The sequence below is a fragment of the Rhinoderma darwinii genome, chromosome 3 (assembly GCF_050947455.1).
Source record: "Rhinoderma darwinii isolate aRhiDar2 chromosome 3, aRhiDar2.hap1, whole genome shotgun sequence".
NCBI classification, from domain to species: Eukaryota; Metazoa; Chordata; class Amphibia; order Anura; family Rhinodermatidae; genus Rhinoderma; species Rhinoderma darwinii.
The window spans coordinates 303408272-303431342 of record NC_134689.1 but is presented as its reverse complement, the minus strand read 5'-3'; the positions used below and the strand labels follow the sequence as shown (position 1 = coordinate 303431342).

General features: G+C 40.3%; 2 protein-coding genes across 5 annotated transcripts in view; one reads left to right on the top strand and one right to left on the bottom strand.

Moving 5' to 3' along the window:
• Positions 1–1853: 1853 nt before the first annotated feature.
• Positions 1854–22983, bottom strand: PEX11A (peroxisomal biogenesis factor 11 alpha). 2 transcript variants are annotated; one of them, XM_075858168.1, is made up of 4 exons: positions 22728–22983; positions 21650–21742; positions 20954–21069; positions 1854–4331 (listed from the first exon to the last, which is right to left on the bottom strand). In XM_075858168.1, the coding sequence occupies exons 2-4, from the start codon at positions 21706–21708 to the stop codon at positions 3769–3771; spliced, it is 738 nt and encodes a 245-aa protein (XP_075714283.1). In that variant the 5' UTR covers positions 21709–21742; positions 22728–22983; the 3' UTR covers positions 1854–3768. The 2 variants fall into 2 exon arrangements, with proteins under 2 accessions (XP_075714283.1, XP_075714282.1); XM_075858167.1 differs by having other exon boundaries at positions 22758–22983.
• Positions 22812–23071, top strand: part of WDR93 (WD repeat domain 93) — a 47612-nt gene continuing 47352 nt past the window's right edge. For all 3 annotated transcript variants that reach the window (XM_075858165.1, XM_075858164.1, XM_075858166.1), the window contains exon 1: positions 22812–23015. The gene's annotated coding sequence lies outside the window, so the exon portion shown is untranslated. The remainder of the gene's footprint in view (positions 23016–23071) is intronic.

Here is a 23071-nt window from a genome sequence, read left to right as displayed (position 1 = left end):
ATTTCAAATAAAAAATAAAAAGACAATTAAAAGTCTTAAATATATTTTATTGCTTTATGTACAAGTCATCCCTACAATTTCAGTGTATTAGGTGCTGTGCATAAAAATACAGTAGCATTAAAGTAATTAGTTTCAACATATTTAAAGACACTACCCATTTAACTATTTCGTTTCCAAAAATATTAGAAAATGTCAAAAAACAAAAATCACACCCATTAAAATCTGTATATAGCAGTGCATCTATAAAAAGAGCACCCACGTGATCATTTGATATAGCAGTATCTCTATATGGCAGGTCCACGGTAATAGGACTCTTAGCCAACCTAGGATATAGTAAATCAGTGCATATCAGTTCCTGTAGAGTTTGTAAAGTAAGGCTATAACTATTGCACTAGAAATTGCTAATACTGTACAGTGTCCATTGGAGCAATATGAAGGAGCAGAAAGTTCTAGTGAACATAGGAACTCAATGTCTCTATGTAAACAGGAAAACGAACACAGCACCAGACTCTGGCTAAGGCTCTGTTCACACTTATTTGTGAAAAATATGTTTACTTGAGTGACAAATGAGTAAAAACTAAAATTCGACTCATGACAAAATTGGCATGCCTTCATCATCATCATCATCATCATCATCCGTTTCCCCATCCATTGACTTCAGTTAAAAAAGTTACAAGTGGAAAAAGGTTTTTGGTGTTTTTCCCATTCGTTATTTGTTGAATTGAAGTCAGTGGAACAATGGATGGAAACATTTTCCATTGACTTCCACTCTGTCATTTAAACTGAAATTAAAGACTACAAAAAAACCAAACAGATGACAGTTAATGTCGTCATCTGCAATATCAGTTATCGTCCCATTGACTATGGATGTGGTTTGCACCAGAGAGGAAATTGTTGCCTGTCCATTGTAGGAGATGTTTGTCCCCATGACAAACCACGTCGAATGCATTTGGAGGATATTTTTGGCATAAAACGGATTCAAACTAAAATCAACGGGATCAGGTTTGATTTCCAAACTTCTTTTGCTTATAAACGACAATGGAAAAAGACAAAAAACAGACAAGCGTGAACAGATCCTAAAACTGCAGGTGCTTTCTGGATTCAATTGAACTTAATAGGTACAGGAGGATTCCATTTTTTTTAAATCCTATTTGCGGAAGTATCAAAAGATGTTTTTTATTTTTGACGGAGTTATGACCTATTTTACCTTTATGCTAATGAGTTTCTTAATGGACAACTGGGCGTGTTTTACTTTTTGACCATGTGGGCATTGTGTAGAGGAGTGTATGACACTGACCATTCAGTGACCAATCAGCGTCATACAGTTCTCCCCATTCATTTACACAGCATATAGTGATCTAATAAGATCACTATATGCTATGTGCAGACACACACACACACACACACACACACACACACACACACACTAACGCTACTCAAGTGTCCTGACAGTGAATACACATTAGCTCCAGCCAGGACGGGATGTCTATTCACAATCCTGACACTTCTGTAACGTTTGTGTGAGATTTACAGCACAGCAAGCGTAATCTTGTTTTAAATGACAGGTTACATCGTAATCTTGCGACATTACGTTTGCCTTGCTGTAAATCTCACACAAACGTTAGTGAAGTGTCAGGATTCTGACTAGATATCACGTCCTGGCTGGAGGTAATGTATATTCACTGTCAGGACACTTGAGTAACGTTAATGTGTGTGTATGTGGCTGCACATAGTGATGTAATAAGATCACTATATGCTGTGTAAATGAATGGAGAGAAGTGTATGACGCTGATTGGTCAGCGTCATTCACTCCTCTGTACAACGCCCACTTGGCCAAAAAGTAAAACACGCCCAGTTGTCCATTCAGAAACTCATTAGCATAAAGCTAATATAGTTCATAACTCCGTAAAAAATGATTGTTTTTCAAAATAAAAAACACTGCTGTAATCTACATTACAGCGCTGATCACATCATGTACAAGATAGGCCACTTATAATGTGGTGACAGAGCCACTTTAAGCTTGACGTTAATGCAAATTTTGGCGCAAAGCTACACCTGCTCATAGCAGGTGTAGATTTGATTTTCTGACTTTAACATAGTCCAAAAAGCGTCATTTATTAAAAGGCGTGCACATTTTAATAAATTTGACGCAATTCACTCCTTTAGTTAAACAGGAGTAACAAGTGGCAATTTTAGTAAATGTGGGTCGTAGTGTTACTGTAATTGCTTTCAGCTGGAGCCTCGCATTATTTAGGCATGTTCAGACGTGGTGGAAATTTTCCGCTGTGGATTTCTGCTACAAATTTGCGGCAAGTACGCAGCCATCTACTGCAAAATTAGCATATTTGAGGGTTTGTCCAGATGTAGTGGATTTTGCAGTGAAATGCTGCAGTAAAAAATCTGCTGCTTCTCCACAACCGCAGAATGTAAATTCCGAACCACAAGCTAGATTCGTACTCTTGTTTACCGCGATGTCTGCACTAACTAAAAAGCCATAGAAAAAAAACAAAAGAAAAAAACCAAATACTGCAGATTTCCACAGCAAATTCGCCACGTCTGAACGTGCCCACAGGCGTCCTGCACACAACCATAAAAATTGTCCGGAATTGCGGACCTATTCACTTCTATTGTCCACGGACACCTTCCTGTTTATTTACGGGAAGGTGTCCAGGCCGTAGAAGCGTACCGCAAAAGATACGACATGTCCTACCGTTTGCTTTTTACGGACTGTGCTCCCATACTCTGTATGGGAGCACGGGCCCAAAATGCGAGCTGCTGTATGCAGTAGTCGGCGGCCGTGTGCATGAGGCCTCAGAGTGTATTAACATGTGCCAGTTTTGTGTAGTTTTTTTGCTGCAAAAGAAACATTAGATTGCAAAAACAAAAATCAACCGTTTTTGCCGTGATATTGCAAAACCTCTACATTTTCTTCCCACAATTTGGCAATAATTTTGACGCAGAGTTTTTTACTCCGAGTTTGAGGCGAAAACATTGTCGGAATTGGTGGCAAAAAACAGCCGAAACAGCCTCCCATTCATTTCAAATGGCAGGTGGAGGCAGTTTTTAGCCGCTCGTGGTAAAAAAAAGTGGCATGCTCTTTCTTGCCACGGTTCCACCTCTGATTCCTTTTTCTGAAGGAATTTTGAGGCAGATTTTTCTGCCTGCAAAAAAAAACAAAACTGTTTGGAGAGGGTCTTACACATACAGGTCACTGGGAATTTTCATGATATGTCTGTGGATACGGTGACTAGAATTATGATGGGTCATCCTCTCCATCACTCTACGAATTAATCCCCTCAACACAATTAGGTAACCCTGGCCTAAGTCTTGCCATACACATGAGATTATTTATTTTCATTTTCTTATTTAACATTGATCTCCGTGAACTTGAATGGGATAAGCTGCAGTACCGGGAAGAGACGCCTGTGTAAACACTGAAAAGGGACACTGCCTGAAGGTAGGCCATCAAGGTTTGATTTGCCGGGGTCTGACCAACGGGACATTATGGCCATGGTCCATATGTTTCATTGCCAGATGTTTGTTTTTAAAGGGCCATTTTGTAGTTTAATGCTTCCCCTGGTTGTGCCGAATAATATAAGAAAAGCTATTATTACGACTGCTTGTAGTGAATAAGAAATCATTAGATCTATGGCTAGCATTACTACAATAAAACCAGCATTATTTAGTGTATCATTTCTTCTAGATAACTAGAAGCGTCATTTGTATCAACTAGCAGCACGAGAAATCTCAAATTGCAATGATCTCCAATCAGTTTTGTAATTTTAATTGCGGATTTGCTACAGTAATAATGCCCAGAATAGAAGATACCAGGCCACAAATCCCAATGAATCCAGGGTTGGTTTTGTAAAATCCTAAGCGATCAAGAGGACTAAAAAGATCGCACACATTCTTTATTGTGTCCAATAAGATGGGAGGATGGTTCTTTAAACTCAAGCAGAGAATATCTAAGAAGTTCTCAAGACTCTTCAGCAGTGTATTGCTTGAATTCAGAGTAGGACCATTCTCACAATCTGACCCATTTTGCTTGAGTTTCCTCTCTTTCTCCATGCAGTTTATTATCACATACATATCCCTGGCTAGATGAAAGAGGAGGGAGTAGAAATAACATTGGCTAGCCCGATGTTGCCACTTCTCCTTGTTGATGTCAGAAGCTAGATCCACACTTCTCACCCACAGGACAGTGTCACAAGTGAAATAAAAGACCCGATTTAAATTGGCAGCAGTTAAGAAGTAGCACAGAACGGGATCGGACAGCTGGATAGAGGCTTTCGAAGCTTCAATTGCATGCACCATGTTTCCCAGCTGGAACACTGAAAGACAATAAATACTGTTAATAATTTATCTGTCAGATCACCACTGTGACAAATGTCAAATGATCACTAAGCACGCTCCCATCTAATAATCATTGCAACGTTCAGGAGTACTTAAAACGTAACTTTTACTTCATAAAATGCTTAAAAATCACATTTCATGATGTAAATATTTCCCAAATCATTAAATTAATAACACGCTCCAATGTTTTATACCCGAGAGGGTATTTAAACTTCCTACCATGGTTCAGATGTTTTTTCTTTTGTTTTCAAGGGACTTGTCACCAGTAGGGAAAAAGAGAAAAGCAATCCTATTTTCAAGCTAGTTCTGCCCTTACTGATAAGGCCAATCACCCGAAAAGGGGCCACTCTATGCGGGAACCTGTCCCTTATTTACCCCTATTATACCCTGTCCTCCCTACCCATTTCTTTCTTGAGTTTTCCAGAATTCCTAAGGGGAGAAAGTCTTATTGGAGCCTGGGTAAGGAATCCAAAAATGGGAGTGTGAACTTTCTTTTTTTAAATTAATGATAACATTTATTGACCCCTTGATGCACCATGCCCGTAAGTCCTGGTGTGGGGGTTGAAGTATGGAGCGGGCTCATGCGCTGAGCCCGCTCCATACATTGCGGGTGTCAGCTGTGTATTAAATCTGAAATCTCACACGAACGGCCAGTCACAGAGAGTGCTCTGATACTGGCCATTTAACCATGTAGATACTGCTCTCAATTGCGACCACGGTATCTAAGCCGTTAGAAAGAAGGGGCGGCCCCTCTGCGAGGTGAATGCGGGGTGCTGATGGTGGTCATGGCCGCCCGGGGGCTTAATAAATTAATTTCTGCTCCTGTTAAGCCCTCCCTACGGTAGCCTGTATAAATTGCAATATACTGCTATACATTAGTCCCCTAGGGGGGGGGAGTAATAATTATTATTTTTTGAAATCATTAAATGAAGTTTTCAGTAGTTAAAGTTTAAAAAAAAAAATCCTTTTCCCATTTTTCCTCTAAAGTAATGTCTAAAATATATAAGAAACAAATAGAATTAGTACTTACAAGTAATTCGGTTTCTGTTAAACCCTCCATGACAGCACATCATGTTTTTCCTGTCCCTGTTAGGGGTGGAGATTCATCCTCCGATATGACAGCACACCACATCAGCCAATGAATCTCCACCCCTAACAGGGACAGGAACACACAAAGGGTTAAATAGCCATTCCCCACCTCAGTGTATTTCAAATAACCAAATGGCATATTATCCAGCATATCTATTACCCCATAAACATATTGGTGAAGTACATATACACATTGGGAGGTCAATAACAGTGCTGTCATGGAGGGTTTAATAGAAACGGAATTACCAGTAAGTAATAATTCTATTTTCTCAAATACACCCTCCATGGCAGCACATCGGAGAGTTCCAAATAAATATTACCTGGGAGGGATTACAGTTCTCAGAACTTTCCAACTGAAAAGATCACTGCTGTGAGAAAGATCTAAACTATAATGTCTCACAGGTCTATGGATGGAGGACCAAGTGGCCGCTTTGCAAATCTGTTCTATTGAGGTGTTAAATTTTTCAGCCCAAGATGCTGACATGGCTCTAGTTGAATGAGCTTTCAATTTATCTGGAGGGGATACATTTTGATTTAGGTAAGCCTCACAGATGGCTTTCTTTATCCAATTGGAAAGAGTCCTTTTTGAGGCCTTCTCCCCTTTATTTGCTCCAAAAGGCTGGATAAATAAGTTATGATCAATCCTCCAGTCTTTTGTAGCTGCTAAGTAGGTAAGTATGGCTCTCCTAACATCCAGTGTATGGAAACTCTCTTCCTCTTTGTTCCTGGGTTCTTGGAATAAAAGAGAGGAGTATAATATCTTGTAACACATGAAAATGGGAAACTACCTTCGGTAAAAAGGTAGGATCAGGGCATAGGATGATTCTATCCTCTAAAATCTGAAGATATGGTTGACGTGTTGAGAGAGCCTGAATTTCCACTACCCTTTTAGCCGTGGTAATACCAACCAGAACGGCCGCTTTCCAGGAAAGATTTTTAATTCCGATATTTGCTATGGGCTCAAAGGGAGAGGATGTTAGACCTTTTAAAACAATATTTAGATCCCAAGGGGGAAGGGAAGACTGTTTATTAAGGGATAATCTATTAACCCCAGAAAATAATCTTTTAATCCAACAATGATTTGCTAAATCTTGGTCAAAATATGAACTAAGTGCAGAAATCTGGACTTTTAATGTATGGTCTTGGCTCTTTTTCTAGACCGGTCTGTAAAAATTCTAAGATCTGAGCTATATCTGGGTGGCATAAGTCAGGGATATCATCCTTGCACCAGGACAGGAATTTTTTCCATACCTTACTATATATAGCATTAGTGACATAGTTTCTGCCTGTCAGAAGAGCTTTAACCACTCCTTCAGATAGACGTCTAGCTCTTAAGACTGCGCTCTCAGAAGCCAGGCTGCTAGCTGGAATTTGAGAGTTCTCGTGATAGATAGGTCCTTGGTACAGAAGGCCCGGAATGATGGCAGGATAAAGGGTTCTGCTATCTTTATGCTGTGGAGCAGACCATACTAAGCCCATAGAGGAGCTAATAGGATTACTGTGAGTTTTTCTCTGAGGATCTTCTGAAGGACTCTTGGAAGAAGAGCTATGGGGGAAAGGCATAGGCTAGGGAGAAATCTCAGTAGTAAACCAGGGCGTCTACTCCTAAACTGGAATCTCTTGGATTTAGTGGAAAAAAAAAAAATCCCCGCTTTGGTTTTTTGTTGATTTGCAAATAGATCTACTTCTGGGCTGCCCCACAACTGCGTTATCTGATAGAATATTTCTTTGCTTAGGCACCATACTTGTGGGCTGAGATCCTTCCGACTCAGAAAGTCTGCCTATATTTTTAGAGACCCTTTTATGTGGAGGGCAGAGATGGATCGGACATGTTGTTCTGCCCAGTTGAAGATATGGGTTGACAGCATCTGGAGGTTTTTCCTCCTTGTTGATTAAAGTAAGCAACTGTAGTTCTGTTGTCGGAATACATTTTTATATTCGAGCCGCTTGTAAGATGTTCTGATGCCTTCAATACTTCCAGGACTGCTTGGAGTTCCAGAAAGCTGGATGAGTGAGGTCTCAGGTTTTGAGGCCAGACTCCCTGAAATGAGTGGGAGACCACTGCTCCCCAGCCTCTCTTGCTGGCATCTGTGGTGATGGCAGTCACAGGGAAAGGATGCCAGGCTACCCCCTGATTTAAATTTTTCCAGAGTCTCCACCAACTTAGTGAATGTTTCACTTTGATGGGCAAATTTATTTTTTTGTCTAAAGATAAGGGGGATTTGTCCCATTCTGAAAGGACTAACGCTTGCAAAGTCCTTGAACGAGCTTGCGTCCATGGGATTGCCTGAATGCATTAAGTAATGGACCCCAGTATAGACATTGCTTGTCTTATAGATATCCTTGATTTTTTCTGAAATAAGGATAACTTTGTGATCAGCAAAGATTTCTTCTCTGGAGGGAGAAATGACATCAGCTGATGTGAATCCAGGAGAAAACTTAGAAATAGTCTTCGGTGAGAAGGAGACAGATTGGATTTCTTGAGGCTTATAATCCATCCTAAATTCAAGAGAGTCTGAGAAGTTTAATGAAGTTGTATGGAAAGTAGTGATGATGTTGGAGCAATTACTAACAGGTCGTCTAGATAAGGTATTATATTCATACCCTGTTTCCTGAGGAACGCTACTACCGCCATCTTCGTGAACATACAGGGTGCAGAAGATATTCCAAATGGAAGGGCATTGAACTGAATATGTAGTATCTTTTGATTTTGTAGAATGGAAAATCTGATGAATTTTTGATATTGTGAATGTACTGGGATATGGTAATAGGCGTCCTGTAGATCGATGGTTGCCATGGAGTTGTTGTGACCTATTAGTGGGATGGATGATCTGATTGATTCCATCTTGAAACGATGATATACTACAAAGTGATTTAGTTGCTTTAGATTATAATTCGATAATCCCCACTGTTTTTTTGTTTTTTTTTTACCAGAAATAGTCTGGAATAGTGACCCTCCCCTATTTCCTTTATTGGAACTGGAGAAACGACTTCCATCTCTTGTAACTTCTGGATTCCCTTTATCAGGGCTTGTTGCAAAGTGCTGAAGGGGAGAGAAATGATCAACAATTTGTTTTGGGGGGGGGGGGGGGATAGGCAGAAAACTCGATCCTGTAACCTTCTGAAATAGTGTTCAGGATCCATTGGTTCGTGGTGATAGGTTTCCATCGGGGAAGGAATCCTGACAGCCTGCCCCCCACTCTTTTGGCGTCATTGCCTATCCTGCTGTCTATTTTGGTTGAAGAAAATATTTCTTCCTCCACCCCATCGTCCGGTCTTTCCCTTCCCTCTATAGTCCCAACTGTAGTACGAAAAGGATGAAAATTAGTTTTTGTCTTTGTTATTTTTTGGCTCAAAAAAGTAAAGTGCCCCAGGGTTTGTGCAGCTCTGCCCATTACATTCTGCACATGTATGGGCAGCTGAAATGTTCTCTTTAAAATAAGGTACCCCCCTCATAGCCTCACTTCCAACTCCGACAGAAAGATACAGGATTCTTAGCAGATGCATCAGCAGAATAAGTCAAAGTGGCAGCCATTGGCACTCTATCCAATACCACCAGACGCTCTCTGTGGCTTAAGATGTGGACTGGAGATCCACTCTCAAAGCAAAGTTATGTGATTTAATCTTCCAGGGAGAATATGTCTTTGGTCCTGTCCTGGACACTATATTAGAAAAGGCTGGACACAGCACTCACTTAAAAAGGGGTACGCTTCTGACTTCTCTCACTATTTCTCAAACTCTTATGGTATTAAGCTCAGCGGGGTCAGGCGGATCCTTCATACATGCTCTAGGACCACTCACTGCAATTACTGACAATCTAGACTTTTCCTCTGGCCGAGCCCACCGCTTATTCCTAAGCAGATCCAACATCCTCTTCATTTTACACATGTCCTCTCTGACTCCTCTTTACTCCTGCTAACAACCATATTAATCCGACACCACAGCCTCCACTCACCGACTGTATGAATACAACCAGTTGAAACATGCTAACCTCCACCGCTCACTCACTGACTTGAGCGACTTTGCACATCCCCAACTACCCCCACACATACTATCTCCACACTCTACCATTTGCTTCTCACCCAATGGTCACAACAGCCTCCCTCATACTGCAAAGCCTGGGAACGTGAATTAAGTGAACAATTCAATGATGCACCGTGGAATAGATGCTTCTATTTCTCCCATAAGACTTCTGTAGCCACTCGTGCTCAAGAAACCAACTTGAAAATTTTTTCTAGATGCTACAGTGTCCCAACTGTACTCCATAAACGGTACCCCTCAGTCCCTGATTGCTGCTGGCAATGTGGCGCAACTGACAGCTCTATGACACATTTGGTGGGGTTGCCCCTTACGGAGGTCTTTTTGGAAGGCTGTGATAAGAGTCATCCATGAAACCACTGGAGTCTTGGTCCCTAACTCCCCTGAGGCGACACATTTATGTTCCCCATGCCCATGTACACATATAACGATCCCTCACCAGACACTTATTACAAGCAGCGAAATCTATTATCCCATGCAAGTGGAAATCCATGGAGTCTCCCACCCTGGATGAATGGTTCCAGGAGGTTGCGTTGGTGCGGAGGATGGAGGAACTTATTGCCCAAACCCCAGAGGCAACCACCTGCTACATAAACACTTGGCTCCAGTGGGACACTTTCCTTTCGTCTTCCACATACCACACATTAGTAAGCTGATGTGGTCTATGCCGAGCTACATTTTCTCGTGGGGAGTGATTTGCCCCTAGACCCGTTCTCCCTTAAAGTACTCGGCCCCTGGCAGTTGTACTCTTCTCTTCTGTTTGATCCGCAGCTACGAGATGACAGTCTGCCTTTCATCTCTGCATTTTCGTTGCACATCAGAGTCCAGGTTCGCCATGCCCTTCCTCTTCTTTCCCTACTGTCTCTTGCATCGTCTTTTCACTCTTTCCATACAGGAAATGTTCATTCCCTCCACCAGCGGCTGCTTGCACCAGCATTTACCTGTATGACGAGCATTTGCTCAACAGCGATAGCTTTGGCATGTTCATATATCTACTTCCTACTCCGTGTTTTTCCACTACTCCTGATTGATATGTTGGACTGTCTCTATATTGGAATTACCATGGAACCCTACCTGTTCTTTAGGTCTCTTATTTTATTGTAGGATTTTGACTTTTTCACATCTGTATTTTGTTTACAACTTGTTTAACTGGTTGCCGACACAGGACGAGAATGCTCGTCCTGAGCGGCGGGAACTTTGCTTATTAGGGCGAGCATTCTCGTCCTGTGTGACAGCCGTCTCCGTGCGCAATCGAGAGCGTGGCAGAGGCTGTAATACACAGACTCGGCCCCGTTCTAACGGTGGAGAGAAGAGAAACATATTTTCTCCGGCATTGACCCCTTGAATGCTGCGATAAAAGCTGATTGCGGCATTCAAGGAGGGGGGACTGCCCTTTGATCGCGTCACAGAAAATCCCTGTGACGCGATCAAAGCCCATAACTTGTATGGTCAGACAGCCCAGGGTCCATTGAAGGACCCCAGGGCTGTCTGAACATATTTCCTGTTAGGGCATACTGAGGTATGCCCTAAAAAATGCCTGTGAACAATCAGTACACAGGCTAATGTACTGGCATATGGATATATGCCAGTACATTACAGTTAAAAAATCAAAACAAAAAATCCCTTTATGGGATTAAAAAAAAGAAAAAAAGTTACATTAAATTAATGTAAAAAAAAATTAAACAGAAATACACATTTTTTTACAATAAACTTTTTAAAATATATGTCCCAAAACATGAAATAATAGACATATTTGGTATCGCCACGACTGTACAACCTAAATAACAAATGTATAACATTTATGATGATCGGTGGGGTATGGTGCAAAAAAATATTAAAACTGCAGCGAAACTGCTTTTTTTTCTGCATTTTCGCCAAAATAAAAATGTGTATAAATTAAACGATAATGTATTTGTACCCAAAAATTGTACCTACATAAAGTACTACTCGTCCCGCAAAAAATAAAGACTCATACAACTACGTCGTACAAAAAAAAAAAAAAAAGTTATGAGCGTCGGGATGCAAAGACGGAGATATAAAAAAATTGTTCTGTCCTCAAGGCCAAAATTGGCGGTTTCCTTAAAGAGGCTCTGTCCCCACATTATAAGTGGCCTATCTCCTATATAAGAAGATCGGCGCTATAATGTAGGTGACAGTAATGCTTTTTATTTAGAAAAACAATCTATTTTAAACCACTTTATGAGCGATTTTTAGCTTTATGCTAATGAGTTTCTTAATGGCCAAGTGGGCGTGTTTTTACTTTAGACCAAGTCGGCGTTGTACAGAGGAGTGTATGACCAATCAGCGTCATACACTTCTCTCTATTCATTTACACTGCACTAGCGATATAGTTATATCGCTATGTGCAGCCACATCCTTCTCTGGAATGACAGGTCACATCGTAATCTCGCGAGATTACGCTTGCCTTGCTGGAATCTCACAGAAAAGATTCAGAAGTGTCAGGATTCTGAATAAACATCACGTCCAGGCTGGTAGTGATGTATATTCATTATCAGGACACTGCAGTAATGTTAGTGTTTGTGTATGTGGCTGCACATATAGTTATATCGCTATCGGTAGTGCAGTGTAAATGAATGGAGAGAAGTGTATGACGCTGATTGGTCAGCGTCATACCCTCCTCTGTATAATGCCCACTTGGGCATTAAGAAACTCATTAGCATAAAGCTACTTATAATGAGCCTCTTTAAGGGGTTAATACAAAATAAACATTTTGGAAAAAAAAAATCACCCCCCCCTTTCCCTAGATCACATATAAAAATAAACAAACACATTAGGTGGATATGTCCGAAAATGCCTGAACTATAAAAATATTTATCCAATACGGTGAATGCCGTAGCGGGAAAAATCAAAATGGCTGAATCCGTTTTTTTGCCACTTCATGCAAACCGGTATCAATAAAAATTATATCTTTCCCCGTATTAAAAAAAAAAACGCCTTACACAGCTCTATACACAGAAATATAAAAAAGTTACGGGAGTCACAATATGGCGATGCAAAAACTTGGGTGTGCCTGTACGTCCAAATTCTAAGCGAGTTCCCGCAGACGGGCGTACAGTCATGCCCTGCAGATAAAGCGAGCACAGGAGCTGTGCGCGCTTTATCTTCAGTGGCTGTCAGCTGTTATACACAGATGACATGCCGCTGCAAAGGCTGTTACCGCCGATCGCAGCCATTTAACCCCTTCAATGCGGCTGTCAATGACGTCCGCCGCATTGAAGTGGTTGACAGAGGGAGGGAGCTCCCTCTGTAACCCCCGGGCTCCCACGCGATGGATCGCAGGTGGCGATTGTTAATATGGCAACCAGGAAGCCGTTATTAGGCTTCCTGGTTGCCCAGGTACGGTAGCCTATTAGGCCCTGCCCGAGGCAGGACCTAATACGCTAACTGTCAAATGAAGAATGACAGTTACGATAGATTGCACTACATAAGTAGTGCAGTGCATCGTACCGGGGATCAGAAGACCAGATCTTCAAGGCCCCAGGTCAGTGTAATAAAAAAAGTGAAAAAAAGTAAAGAAAAATAAATAAATAAAAGTTAATAAATAATAAATAAATAATAAAAAAACAACACTTGCCCTGTTTCCCTGATCAACTCCTTTATTATTAGAAAAAAAATGAAAATATGAAGAAAAAAAAAAACTATACACAATAGGTATCGCCGCGTTCGGAATGACCTGATCTATAAAAATATCACATTATTTTTACCGCACGGTGAACACAATAAAAAAATTTAATAAAAAACAATGATAGCATTTTATTTTTTGGTCATTTTGTCAAAAAAAATGAAATAAAAAGTGATCAAAAAGTTGCAAGTAACGCAAAATGGTACCACTAGAAACTACAGTTCGTCACGCATAAAACAGGCCCTCCCGCAGCGATATCAACTGAAAAATAAAAAAGTTATGGCTGTCAGAAAATGGCGACACTAAAACATGATTTTTTTTAGAAAAGAGTATTTTTATTGTGGGAACGTAGTGAAACGTAAAAAAAAACGATATAAATTTGGTGTCGCTGTAATCGTATCGACCCGCAGAATAAAGTTAACATGTTGTTTATACTGCACGGTGAACACTGTAAAAAAAAAAAAAAAAAGAAACGTGCTGGAATGGCTGTTTTTTGGTTTCCTCATCTCCCAAAAAATGGAATAAATAGTGATAAAAAAAAAAAAAAAAAAAAAAAAAAAAATCGCACGTACCCCAAAATGGAACCAAGAAAAATTACAGCTCGTTCCACAAAAAACGCGCCCTCACACAGCTCAGTCAATGGAAAAATAACACGTTATGACTCTCAAAACGCAATGATGCAAAATGATGCTAAATGACGGCCCAGACTCATTTTTAGGTCCAGTAGAATTTCACTCAATACCCCACATCGTCATTTGCTGGGCCCCACTGGTGGACCCCATAGATGCAGCAGAGATGAGGAAACTTTAGGGCCTTGTGCGGCTTATAGGTCTAGTGAAGAAGTCAAAGATTAGGCAATACTGGAGCACAGATATTTTGTATAATACCCAATAAACCCGGCCTGTGCATAAAGGATTGGTTCAAAGCGTACCACCCCAATCCATGGATTATTAATTTACCCCATTATTACATCATCCTATTATGACCTGATGTACTCCGCCCAGCTTACATATCACATGATGTACTCCACCCAGCTTACATATACCATTGATGTACTCCGCCCAGTTTACATATACCCTGATGTACTCCGCCCAGCTTACATATACCCTGATGTACTCCGCCCAGGTTACATATACCCTGATGTACTCCGCCCAGGTTACATATACCCTGATGTACTCCGCCCAGGTTACATATACCCTGATGTACTCCGCCCAGTTTACATATACCCTGATGTACTACGCCCAGCTTACATATAGCCTGCAAAATCTGCGCTTCAAAAGCCAAATGGTGGTCCAACTGAGCCTGGCAGTGTACCCAAACGACAATTTATGACCAAATATGGAGTATTACTGTTTTCTGGAGAACCCACTTAACAATTTATGGGATGTGTGTCTACGGTGGTACAAGCTGGGCACAACACATTGGGCACTGAAATGGCATATCTGTGGAAAACAGCAATTTTCAATCTGCAACATCTATTGTTTACTCATTTTTGCAAAACACTTGTGCGGTCAAAATGCTCACTACACCCCTAGATCAATTATTTGAGGGATCTAGTTTCCAAAATGAGGTAATTTTTCTGGGGTACCACTGTACTGGTACTATAGCTCAATGCAACATGGTGTAAAAAAATGAAGCTTGTAAAACTTCCACTCCAAATACTAAATGGCGCTCCTTCCCTTTAGAGCCTTGCTGTGTGTCCAAATAGCAGTTTATGACCACATGTGGGGTATTTCCGTACTCCGGAGAACGTGCTTTACAAATGTTGGGGTGCTTTTTCTCTTTTATTTGTTGAGAAAATGAAAAATTTTGAACTAATGCTACGTGTTATTGGAAAATAATGTCATTTTTCATTTTCACCGCCCATTTGTAATAAAATCTATGAGACACCTGTAGGGTCAAAATGCTCACTACCCCCCTAGATGAATTCCTCAATGGGTGTAGTTTGCCAAATGGAGTCACTTTTGGGTAGTTTCCACTGTACTGCTACCCAAGGGATTTGCAAAAGCGACATGGTGCAGAAAAACCAATCCAGCAAAATCTGCTCGCCAAATGGCGCTCCTTCCCTTCTGAGCCCTGATGTGTATTCATACAGTGATTTATTACCACATATGGGGTATTTCCGTACTCTGGAGAAGTTGCTTTACAAATGTTGGGGTGCTTTTCCGCATTTATTTGTTGAAAAAAATAACAATTCTGAGGTAAAGCTACATCTTATTGAAAAATAATGTCATTTTTCATTTTCACTGCCCAATTCTAATGAAATACCTGTGTGGTCAAAATGATCACTACACCCCTAGATGAATTCCTCTAGGGGTGTAGTTTCCCAAATGGAGTCACTTTTGGGGGGTTTCCTTGGTTTTTGCACCACAAGACCTCTTCTAACCTGACATGGTGACTGAAATATAATTTAAGAAAAGGAAGGCCGAAAAATCCACTAGGTGCTCCTTTGCTTCTGGGGCCTTTGTTTCAGTCCAGTAGCGCACTAGGGCCACATGTGGGATATTTCTAAAAACTTAAGAATCAGGGCAATAAATATTCAGTTGTGTTTCTATTGTAAAAACCTTCGGTATTACAGGAAAAATAGATTAAAATGGAATTTCTGCAAAAAAAATGAAATTTGCAAATTTCCCTTCCAATTTGCTTTAATTCCTGTGACACGCATAAGGGGTTAAGAAAGTTTCTAAATGCTGTTTTGAATACTTTAAGGGGTGCCGTTTTTAAAATGGGGTGATTTGTGGGGGTTCCTAATATACAAGGCCCTCAAAGCTACTTTAGATCTGAACTGTTCCCTAAAAAAATAGCCTTTTCAAATTTTATTAAAAATATGAGAAATTGCTGCTAAACTTATAAGCCTTGTAACGTCCTAGAAAAATAAAAGGATGTTCAAAAAAATGATGCCTTCATAAAGTAGACATATGGGAAATGTTAACTAGTCACTATTTTGTGTGGTATTACTATCTGTCTTACAAGCAGATACATTTGAATTGAACAAAATGCTAATTTTTGCTAATTTTCTCAAAATTTTGATGTTTTTCACAAATAAATATTGAAGTTATCGACCAAATTTTTTCACTAACATAAAGTACAATATGTCACGAGAAAACAATCTCAGAATCGCTTGGATAGGTAAAAGCATTTCGGAGTTATTACCACATAAAGTGACACGTCAGATTTAAAAAATGAGGCTGTGTCATATGGTCCAAAAGTGGCTGCGTCCTTAAGGGGTTAAGGGTGCTAAAACATAACAAAAACTATATACATTTGTTATCACTGTGATCGTACTGACCCATAGAATAAAGGTTACATGTAATTTTTACCGTAATAGTACCAATAGAAACTACAAATCCTTCTGCAAAAAAAAAATAAAAAATTAGCCTTCACACCACTCTATTGACCGCGAAAAAAAAAAGTTATGGCTCTTGGAAAGCAGGGAGGGAAAAACAAAAACGAAAAATGACTGACTACAAGGGGTTTCAATCAGAATAAAAGAAGTCTTGTCATTTTGTCAAAAGAGGAAAGAAAATTAAAAACATAGCATAGGCATTAGTATGCAAAATACAAACAGAATGAAAACATAATTCTGCAGTATGTACGTAAAGCAAACAAAGGATGTCAGTCACATGAAGGACACAGATTGACATAACGCAATACAAATCACAGAAATATATGTCTCCGTCAACTAGGTGCAAGGCACACATTACAAAAATAATAAAAGTCATAAAACTAACAACAGTTGTTGTGTAGTGCAGAGAGTTAAGAAGTCGTGCATTCCACCATAAAGTTAAAGTGAACCCTATGTAAGGGAACTAACCATCTACAGAGAAGGATGCTCCAAAGGCGAAACTAGCATCACTTACATCACTAAAGGACCACAAAGTCAAGAGGACACAAGAGCCCAGAACTGAACTGCATATTCTAGATGAGGCCTCAATAATGCTTTGTAAAGTGGTAATATTATATCCCTGTCCCGCGAGTCTATGCCTCTTTTAATACACGACACTATCTTGCCGGCCTTTGAAGCAGCTGATTGACATTGCATGCTGTTATTTAGTTTATAATTTACAAGTACACCCAGATCCTTCTCAACAAGTGACTCCCCCAGTGTAGCTCCCCCTAGGACATATTATGCATGCAGGTTATTGGTACCCAGATGCATAACTTTACATTTATCTACATTAAACCTCATTTGCCAAGTGGATGCTCAAAAACCTAGTGTGTCCAAATCAGCTTGTAATTTACGAACATCTTCCATAGACTGAACATTACTACATAGCTTGGTGTCATCTGCAAAAATAGAAATAGTGCTATTAATCCCATCCTCTATATCATTAATAAATAAGTTGAATAATAGTGGTCCCAGCATGGAACCCTGGGGTACACCACTTATTACCGGGGACCATTCAGAGTAGGAATCATTCAGCACAACTCTCTGGATACGGTCCTTGAGCCAATTCTCAATCCAATTACAAACTATACTTTCTAATCCTATAGTCCTTAATTTACCCATTAGACGTCTATGGGGGACAGTGTCAAATGCCTTTGCAAAGTCCAAAAACACTATATCCACAGCGGCCCCTCTGTCTAGGCTTCTGCTCACCTCTTCATAAAAACAAATCAGGTTGGCTTGACAACTTCTGTCCTTAGTAAAACCGTGCTGGCTGTCACTTATAATACTGTTTTTTGTCACATAGTTTGCTGTAGTTCAAGCCTTGTTGGCTAACTACAGCAAATTAGCATAGAGGGAGCCAACACAGTGGGCCCTATCTGTGGAACAGTGGGGAGGGGTGTCCAGGAAAAGCCTATATGACCTAGTGACAGGTCCTCTAACGTCTTTATTTCTGTGTTTAAACATTAATTTTTTCAAAGGCAAAGTATCATTAACGCAGGGTATCCAGTCACTGCCATTAACGCGAGACATCTAAAATTGAACAGTTGTTTTAGAGCACGATATAGCATCTGGGAGAGAAAAGTCCAGTCAGCCATAGCCGGAAACTATTTTGAATCTATAAAAAACAAAAGACAAACCTTGGGGTCATCCAGGACTGTGACACCCATCGCGTCATGGAGAAACTTGCAGATTAGCTTACAGCACCCTCTGCGAACAGGACAGGACTACAATAAGAGAAAGAAGGAGCCAGAGGTCTCCCTACACTTTGGGCAAAGGTCAGAGAAACCTGGCCTAAATTTACAGAGCCTGCTAGTCGTCATATCGGCCCTCTGCAAAATATATATCTGCGACATGCTCTTGCTTCTATGGGGAGCATGTCTGTCTCATTCTGCTCCTGCTCCCTCCTCCTTCTCCCCCTCCTCTCTCCAAAGACTTCTAAGGAATAGACACTACTCCACTTTTTGCAGTCCAATTCCTCTGCTGTAACTAGGGAGAGATTGTGCTTGACAACAGGGGGTGGACAGCAGATTATAGGAAGGACACCTAGTGGCAGTAAGTTCACACAGAATTTGCATGGATAAAACAAAATTTTAATCGTAAGTTAATTACAAAGTTGATCTAGAAGAGGTATACTATTAGATTAGCATAAGTTATTTGAAAAGTTAGTACCTATTTCAGTTTTAAGTACTCTACACTTTCCAGTAATTATTATGTTTACATACAGTATAGCAAAGCTTTGTGCCACTTGTTTGGACAGGTGAATCCAGATTGCTCACTATTGATTTTGCATTCCAATCTAAATCATTTAGAGATTATCCCGATAGTATACTCTGCATTTCAATGTCCATTTCCCATACAGAAAAAAACAAGAACTGTTAAAGGGATTCTTCTGCTTTGACAGTCGGGAGTGGTGAAGGCCCCAGGAACGGGGAAAAAAAATAATCTATGAAAATGGTAAAAGAATACAGATAAACATCATATGGAGATCAAAGAGGAGGGTCCTGACTTTGCTCCCACTCTGGCCTGTCCATGTATTACATGGCAGGTCATTCATTTGAATAGCTAACATATAAACATGAAATTTTCCCTGCAGCGGCCATTGCAGGGGAAATGTATGGCCAGCTGAAGGCTTCAGGAGCCAGACCCCTGGCAAACTGCTGATCACCAGGCTGGCTATATTTAGAGAAGTTACACTTGGAAAAGGCTGAAAAGTAGAAAGGGCTGGACAAATCTAAGAAACAATGACACTAATAAGGACAGAAATTTGCTGCCGATTTCTAGCTTTTTGGGTTCCTTACTATTGATATTTATAAAAGCTTTTACTGCCCAACTACAAAAAAAAAAATAATCCTGCCCCCTGGAGCGGTCTGGCTGACTCCTGATGAAATCAGTAATTTGTCCAGCCCTGGTTTAGTGGATTATGGGAAAGAGGCATTCACGGTGGTAATCTGCTGAACTGGGTTAAATTTGATTAAAAGAGTACCTACAATTTTATTACATATTAAAAGAAATGAGTGGATGTAGGATTATGATAACCTTCTCAATATATTTAATTAGGTTATGGGGTTTTGTTACTTTACTACAGACCACCGATCCTATCCCCCCAGACAATTGTCAAAATCTGAGCTTCTGCTTCCTTGACTATCAATTTGACTTGTATGTAGGTGTATAAAGCATCTGCGTTCTTGAATAGAAACTGCAGATTAGACACCCTAATGAAGGAAGTGGCCGCCAGGGTATTAACCTGGAAGTAGGGGAATGGGGGCAGGGGATTTCGAATTGGTGCTCTATAGTAAAACGAAACCCTGTAACCAAATTAAGTTAAATGTGAAAATCCTTGTGGCCACGTCCTCTACTAGGCGGTCTTATTCAGGTCAACCAGAGCTCTAAACTCTCTGGTAGAAAAAGCAGATGGCAGGATTTTGGCAGGGGTTCGGTGTTCTGGGATAACAAACGAAACACCATTGCCTAATTAAAAGGGGTTGTCTCACCAAGGCAACCCCTGTCCTGCACTTGTGATTCCCTCTATGAGCCAGAGTGGAGAGTGGCTAGCAATCAGTGGCTCTTGCTCTGAATTAAATGGCCAGCATGTAATGCTAAATTTCCAAAATGTATGGCTGGGTGTCAACTTCCCCCTGTGATAACAGCTGAAGGTTGCTAAAACCAGACCAAAGGTGGTCAGCTGATCGCCAGGCCAGTTTTATTTTAAAAATGGGTTGTCCAGATGGGACAACCCCATTAAAGGAACACTAAACATAGAAAATCATGAGCATAGAAAATTCACAAAAAAAACCCAAAACAAAACAAGCAATTTCTCCCTTAATCTTTTTTGCTTGGCTCCTATTTTGTATCACATTTCAATGAATACTGAGAAATATAAAAATAAATCTTTTATTAGTGTTCCAGGAGATGAGCTATTCCCACTTTCTTCTCCTCACTGTCCGGTGTCTGGCTGTAAGACAACTGGCTGCAGAAGGAGCCTCCCCCCGAAGCCGTGAATGCAGTAGTACACACAGATCGTTCAGGCCTGCCCCTTTTCTAAACCATGGCTAAACCTATTCACCAACAGGAAATGAAACCCTGTGTTCACTGCAGGATTTCTAGACTACTGTTTATTTTAGGAACCTACAGAAGAAGATCCTGCAGAATGACAGAGTAGGAGTAAGTTTAATTCCTGCTTACTTTTATGATTTATTTCTAGGTTCAGTGTTCTTTTAAAAACAATGAGCAAATGCTGATATTTGTTGACAAAATGATGACTATGTCCTGCTTATTTCTGTAGACAATTTTATGAAGCTTAGCAGATGAATCTATAAATATGAAGATTAGGATAAAGCGGGTAGGTAGATCAGGTATAAATAGTATTAAAAGAAAAGAATTAGTAGATTAGGAAAAAAACGCAACTAAGGAAGATCATCACAGCTAGGTCTAGTACTTACATTTACGGCCGGAACTCATGTGAGATTCCACTCGTCTAAGCTTCATTACCACTTTCTCTCTGCCAGCCTTATTTTCTAAAATATAACTAAGCAACATGCATGCATACTGAGTGGCTCTGAAATGGAAAAAAATGAGTTTGATGATGGTTTAAGGGAAAAATAGAATGGGGATTCCTGGTTCTTCTCTTTTATTGTTAAAGAGTAACTCAACTTTTAAAAAACTTGACATGTCATAGTGACATGTCAGAAGCTTTGATCGGTGGGGGCCCGAGCACTGAGACCCCCAACGAACGCTGAAATGAAGCGGTAGAAGTGCTTAGGTGAGCGCTGTGCCTCTTAGTTTCTGATAGTCTTTCTTCGGAAAGCTGAGCGATCGGTGTACGGGCTCAATAGACAATCTGTTGGGTCCGTACACCGCTCTATGGGCTTTCGGTGTACAGCCGATCAGAACCGAAGCAATGCAGCGCTCAAAGTGCTTCTGCCGCTCCGTTTCAGGAATCGGTGGCGGTCTCAGTGCTCGGACTCCCACCGATTAAAACTTCTGACATGTCACTATGACATGTCAAAAGTTTTTTAAATCTACGGTTACCCTTTATTATGGAATCAAAAGGACACTCATTTAAGAGTTGAATTATAGAGACCAAAACTAAATTGATCATAAAAGTCAGATACAAGTTACTACAGGTGAAACTGTACCTGAAAAGCCGATCTCTTCCCTGACTCTGGTTAGTGAATTTCACAAATGAATCCATCATTAGTACTATCTCCCACAATGCAATGCAGTCTCACCTGTAGCATGAGAAAATAAGACATTAGATAGTTGGCATATTAATAATAAAACCTGACCTTACAAAAGAATATATGATTAAATTATCCCATATTAAGGGCTATGTCCACCTTTGTAACAAATGTTTTTATTGTCCTAATGCATTTAACCCTTTTATGACCAAGGGTGTATTGGGCCTTGATGTCCAGAGCAAAATGTCACAGTTCCAAATCGCCAGCAAAAGAATGGACGTAAATAGAAGTCGGTTCTGCAAAATGGCAAGCAAATGTGGACGTATATATTTACAGTGGTTGGTCATGAATGAAAATTAAAACAACTTTATAAATAGTCTTGATTAAAAAGATCCTATGTAGCCCTAGGCATCTTTTTATTTGCATCTGTGTATGTCACATTTAAAGACAATTTGTCTTGCTCATATATATATATATATATATATATATATATATACACACACACATACATACATACACGCGTACACACAGTCACTTGCGTTGTCCACCTCTGTCATGTTCTAATTACCTGTTTCCCCACTAGGTCTATTTCTGGAAACCATTACAGCACCCACAAGTGTTGCCATCCAGATTACCCAAAGTCCTAAACCAATAGACAATTACGGAATCTAAGGACACAGGGTGCAAACACTTGTGGACGCTGTAATGCCATATTGGTTGTCACCCAGCTGTCTCTGAAACAGATCACGAAGTATAAACTCAACAGAATCTTTTACAATGTGATAGACTAGAAAACTCAAGGACTTCCATTTAATGCATTTTAAAGGGAGTGCTCTTCAAGCAAAATAAAAAGTTTATATATATATATATATATATACCTATATATATACATATGAGAAAGTCTTTATTTCGGAGTATGACATATTTCCAAAATATGTTACAAATAAGAAAGCTGGATAAATCTCCTCCATAAAACTAGTATGAAAAAAGAACATTATTATTACGATCTGACATGACAGGTGTGTGAGGCGCTCACCTGCTGATAGAAGAGACATATTACACCCACCTCATGAGACTGGAGCTGGGTGTTAGCCGGGTACCTGATCACTGCCGATCACAGTAGTCGCCGGCCCCTGTCCATAGCAGCATGGCGATCTACCCAGCGAGTGACTGACAGGCACATGGTCACGTGACCGTACGACTCCTACACGCCTCGCGGAAACGAAAAGTCTTTAGAAAGGTTCCGTAGGCTCACAACCTGAACCCCTAACGCGTCAATCCAATAAATACAAGCCAGCCGCATGCCCCAAAATGTCTCCTTTATGTGAGTTACGCTAGCGGTAAAAAAAAATAATAGATAGAATAAAAATAACAACATCA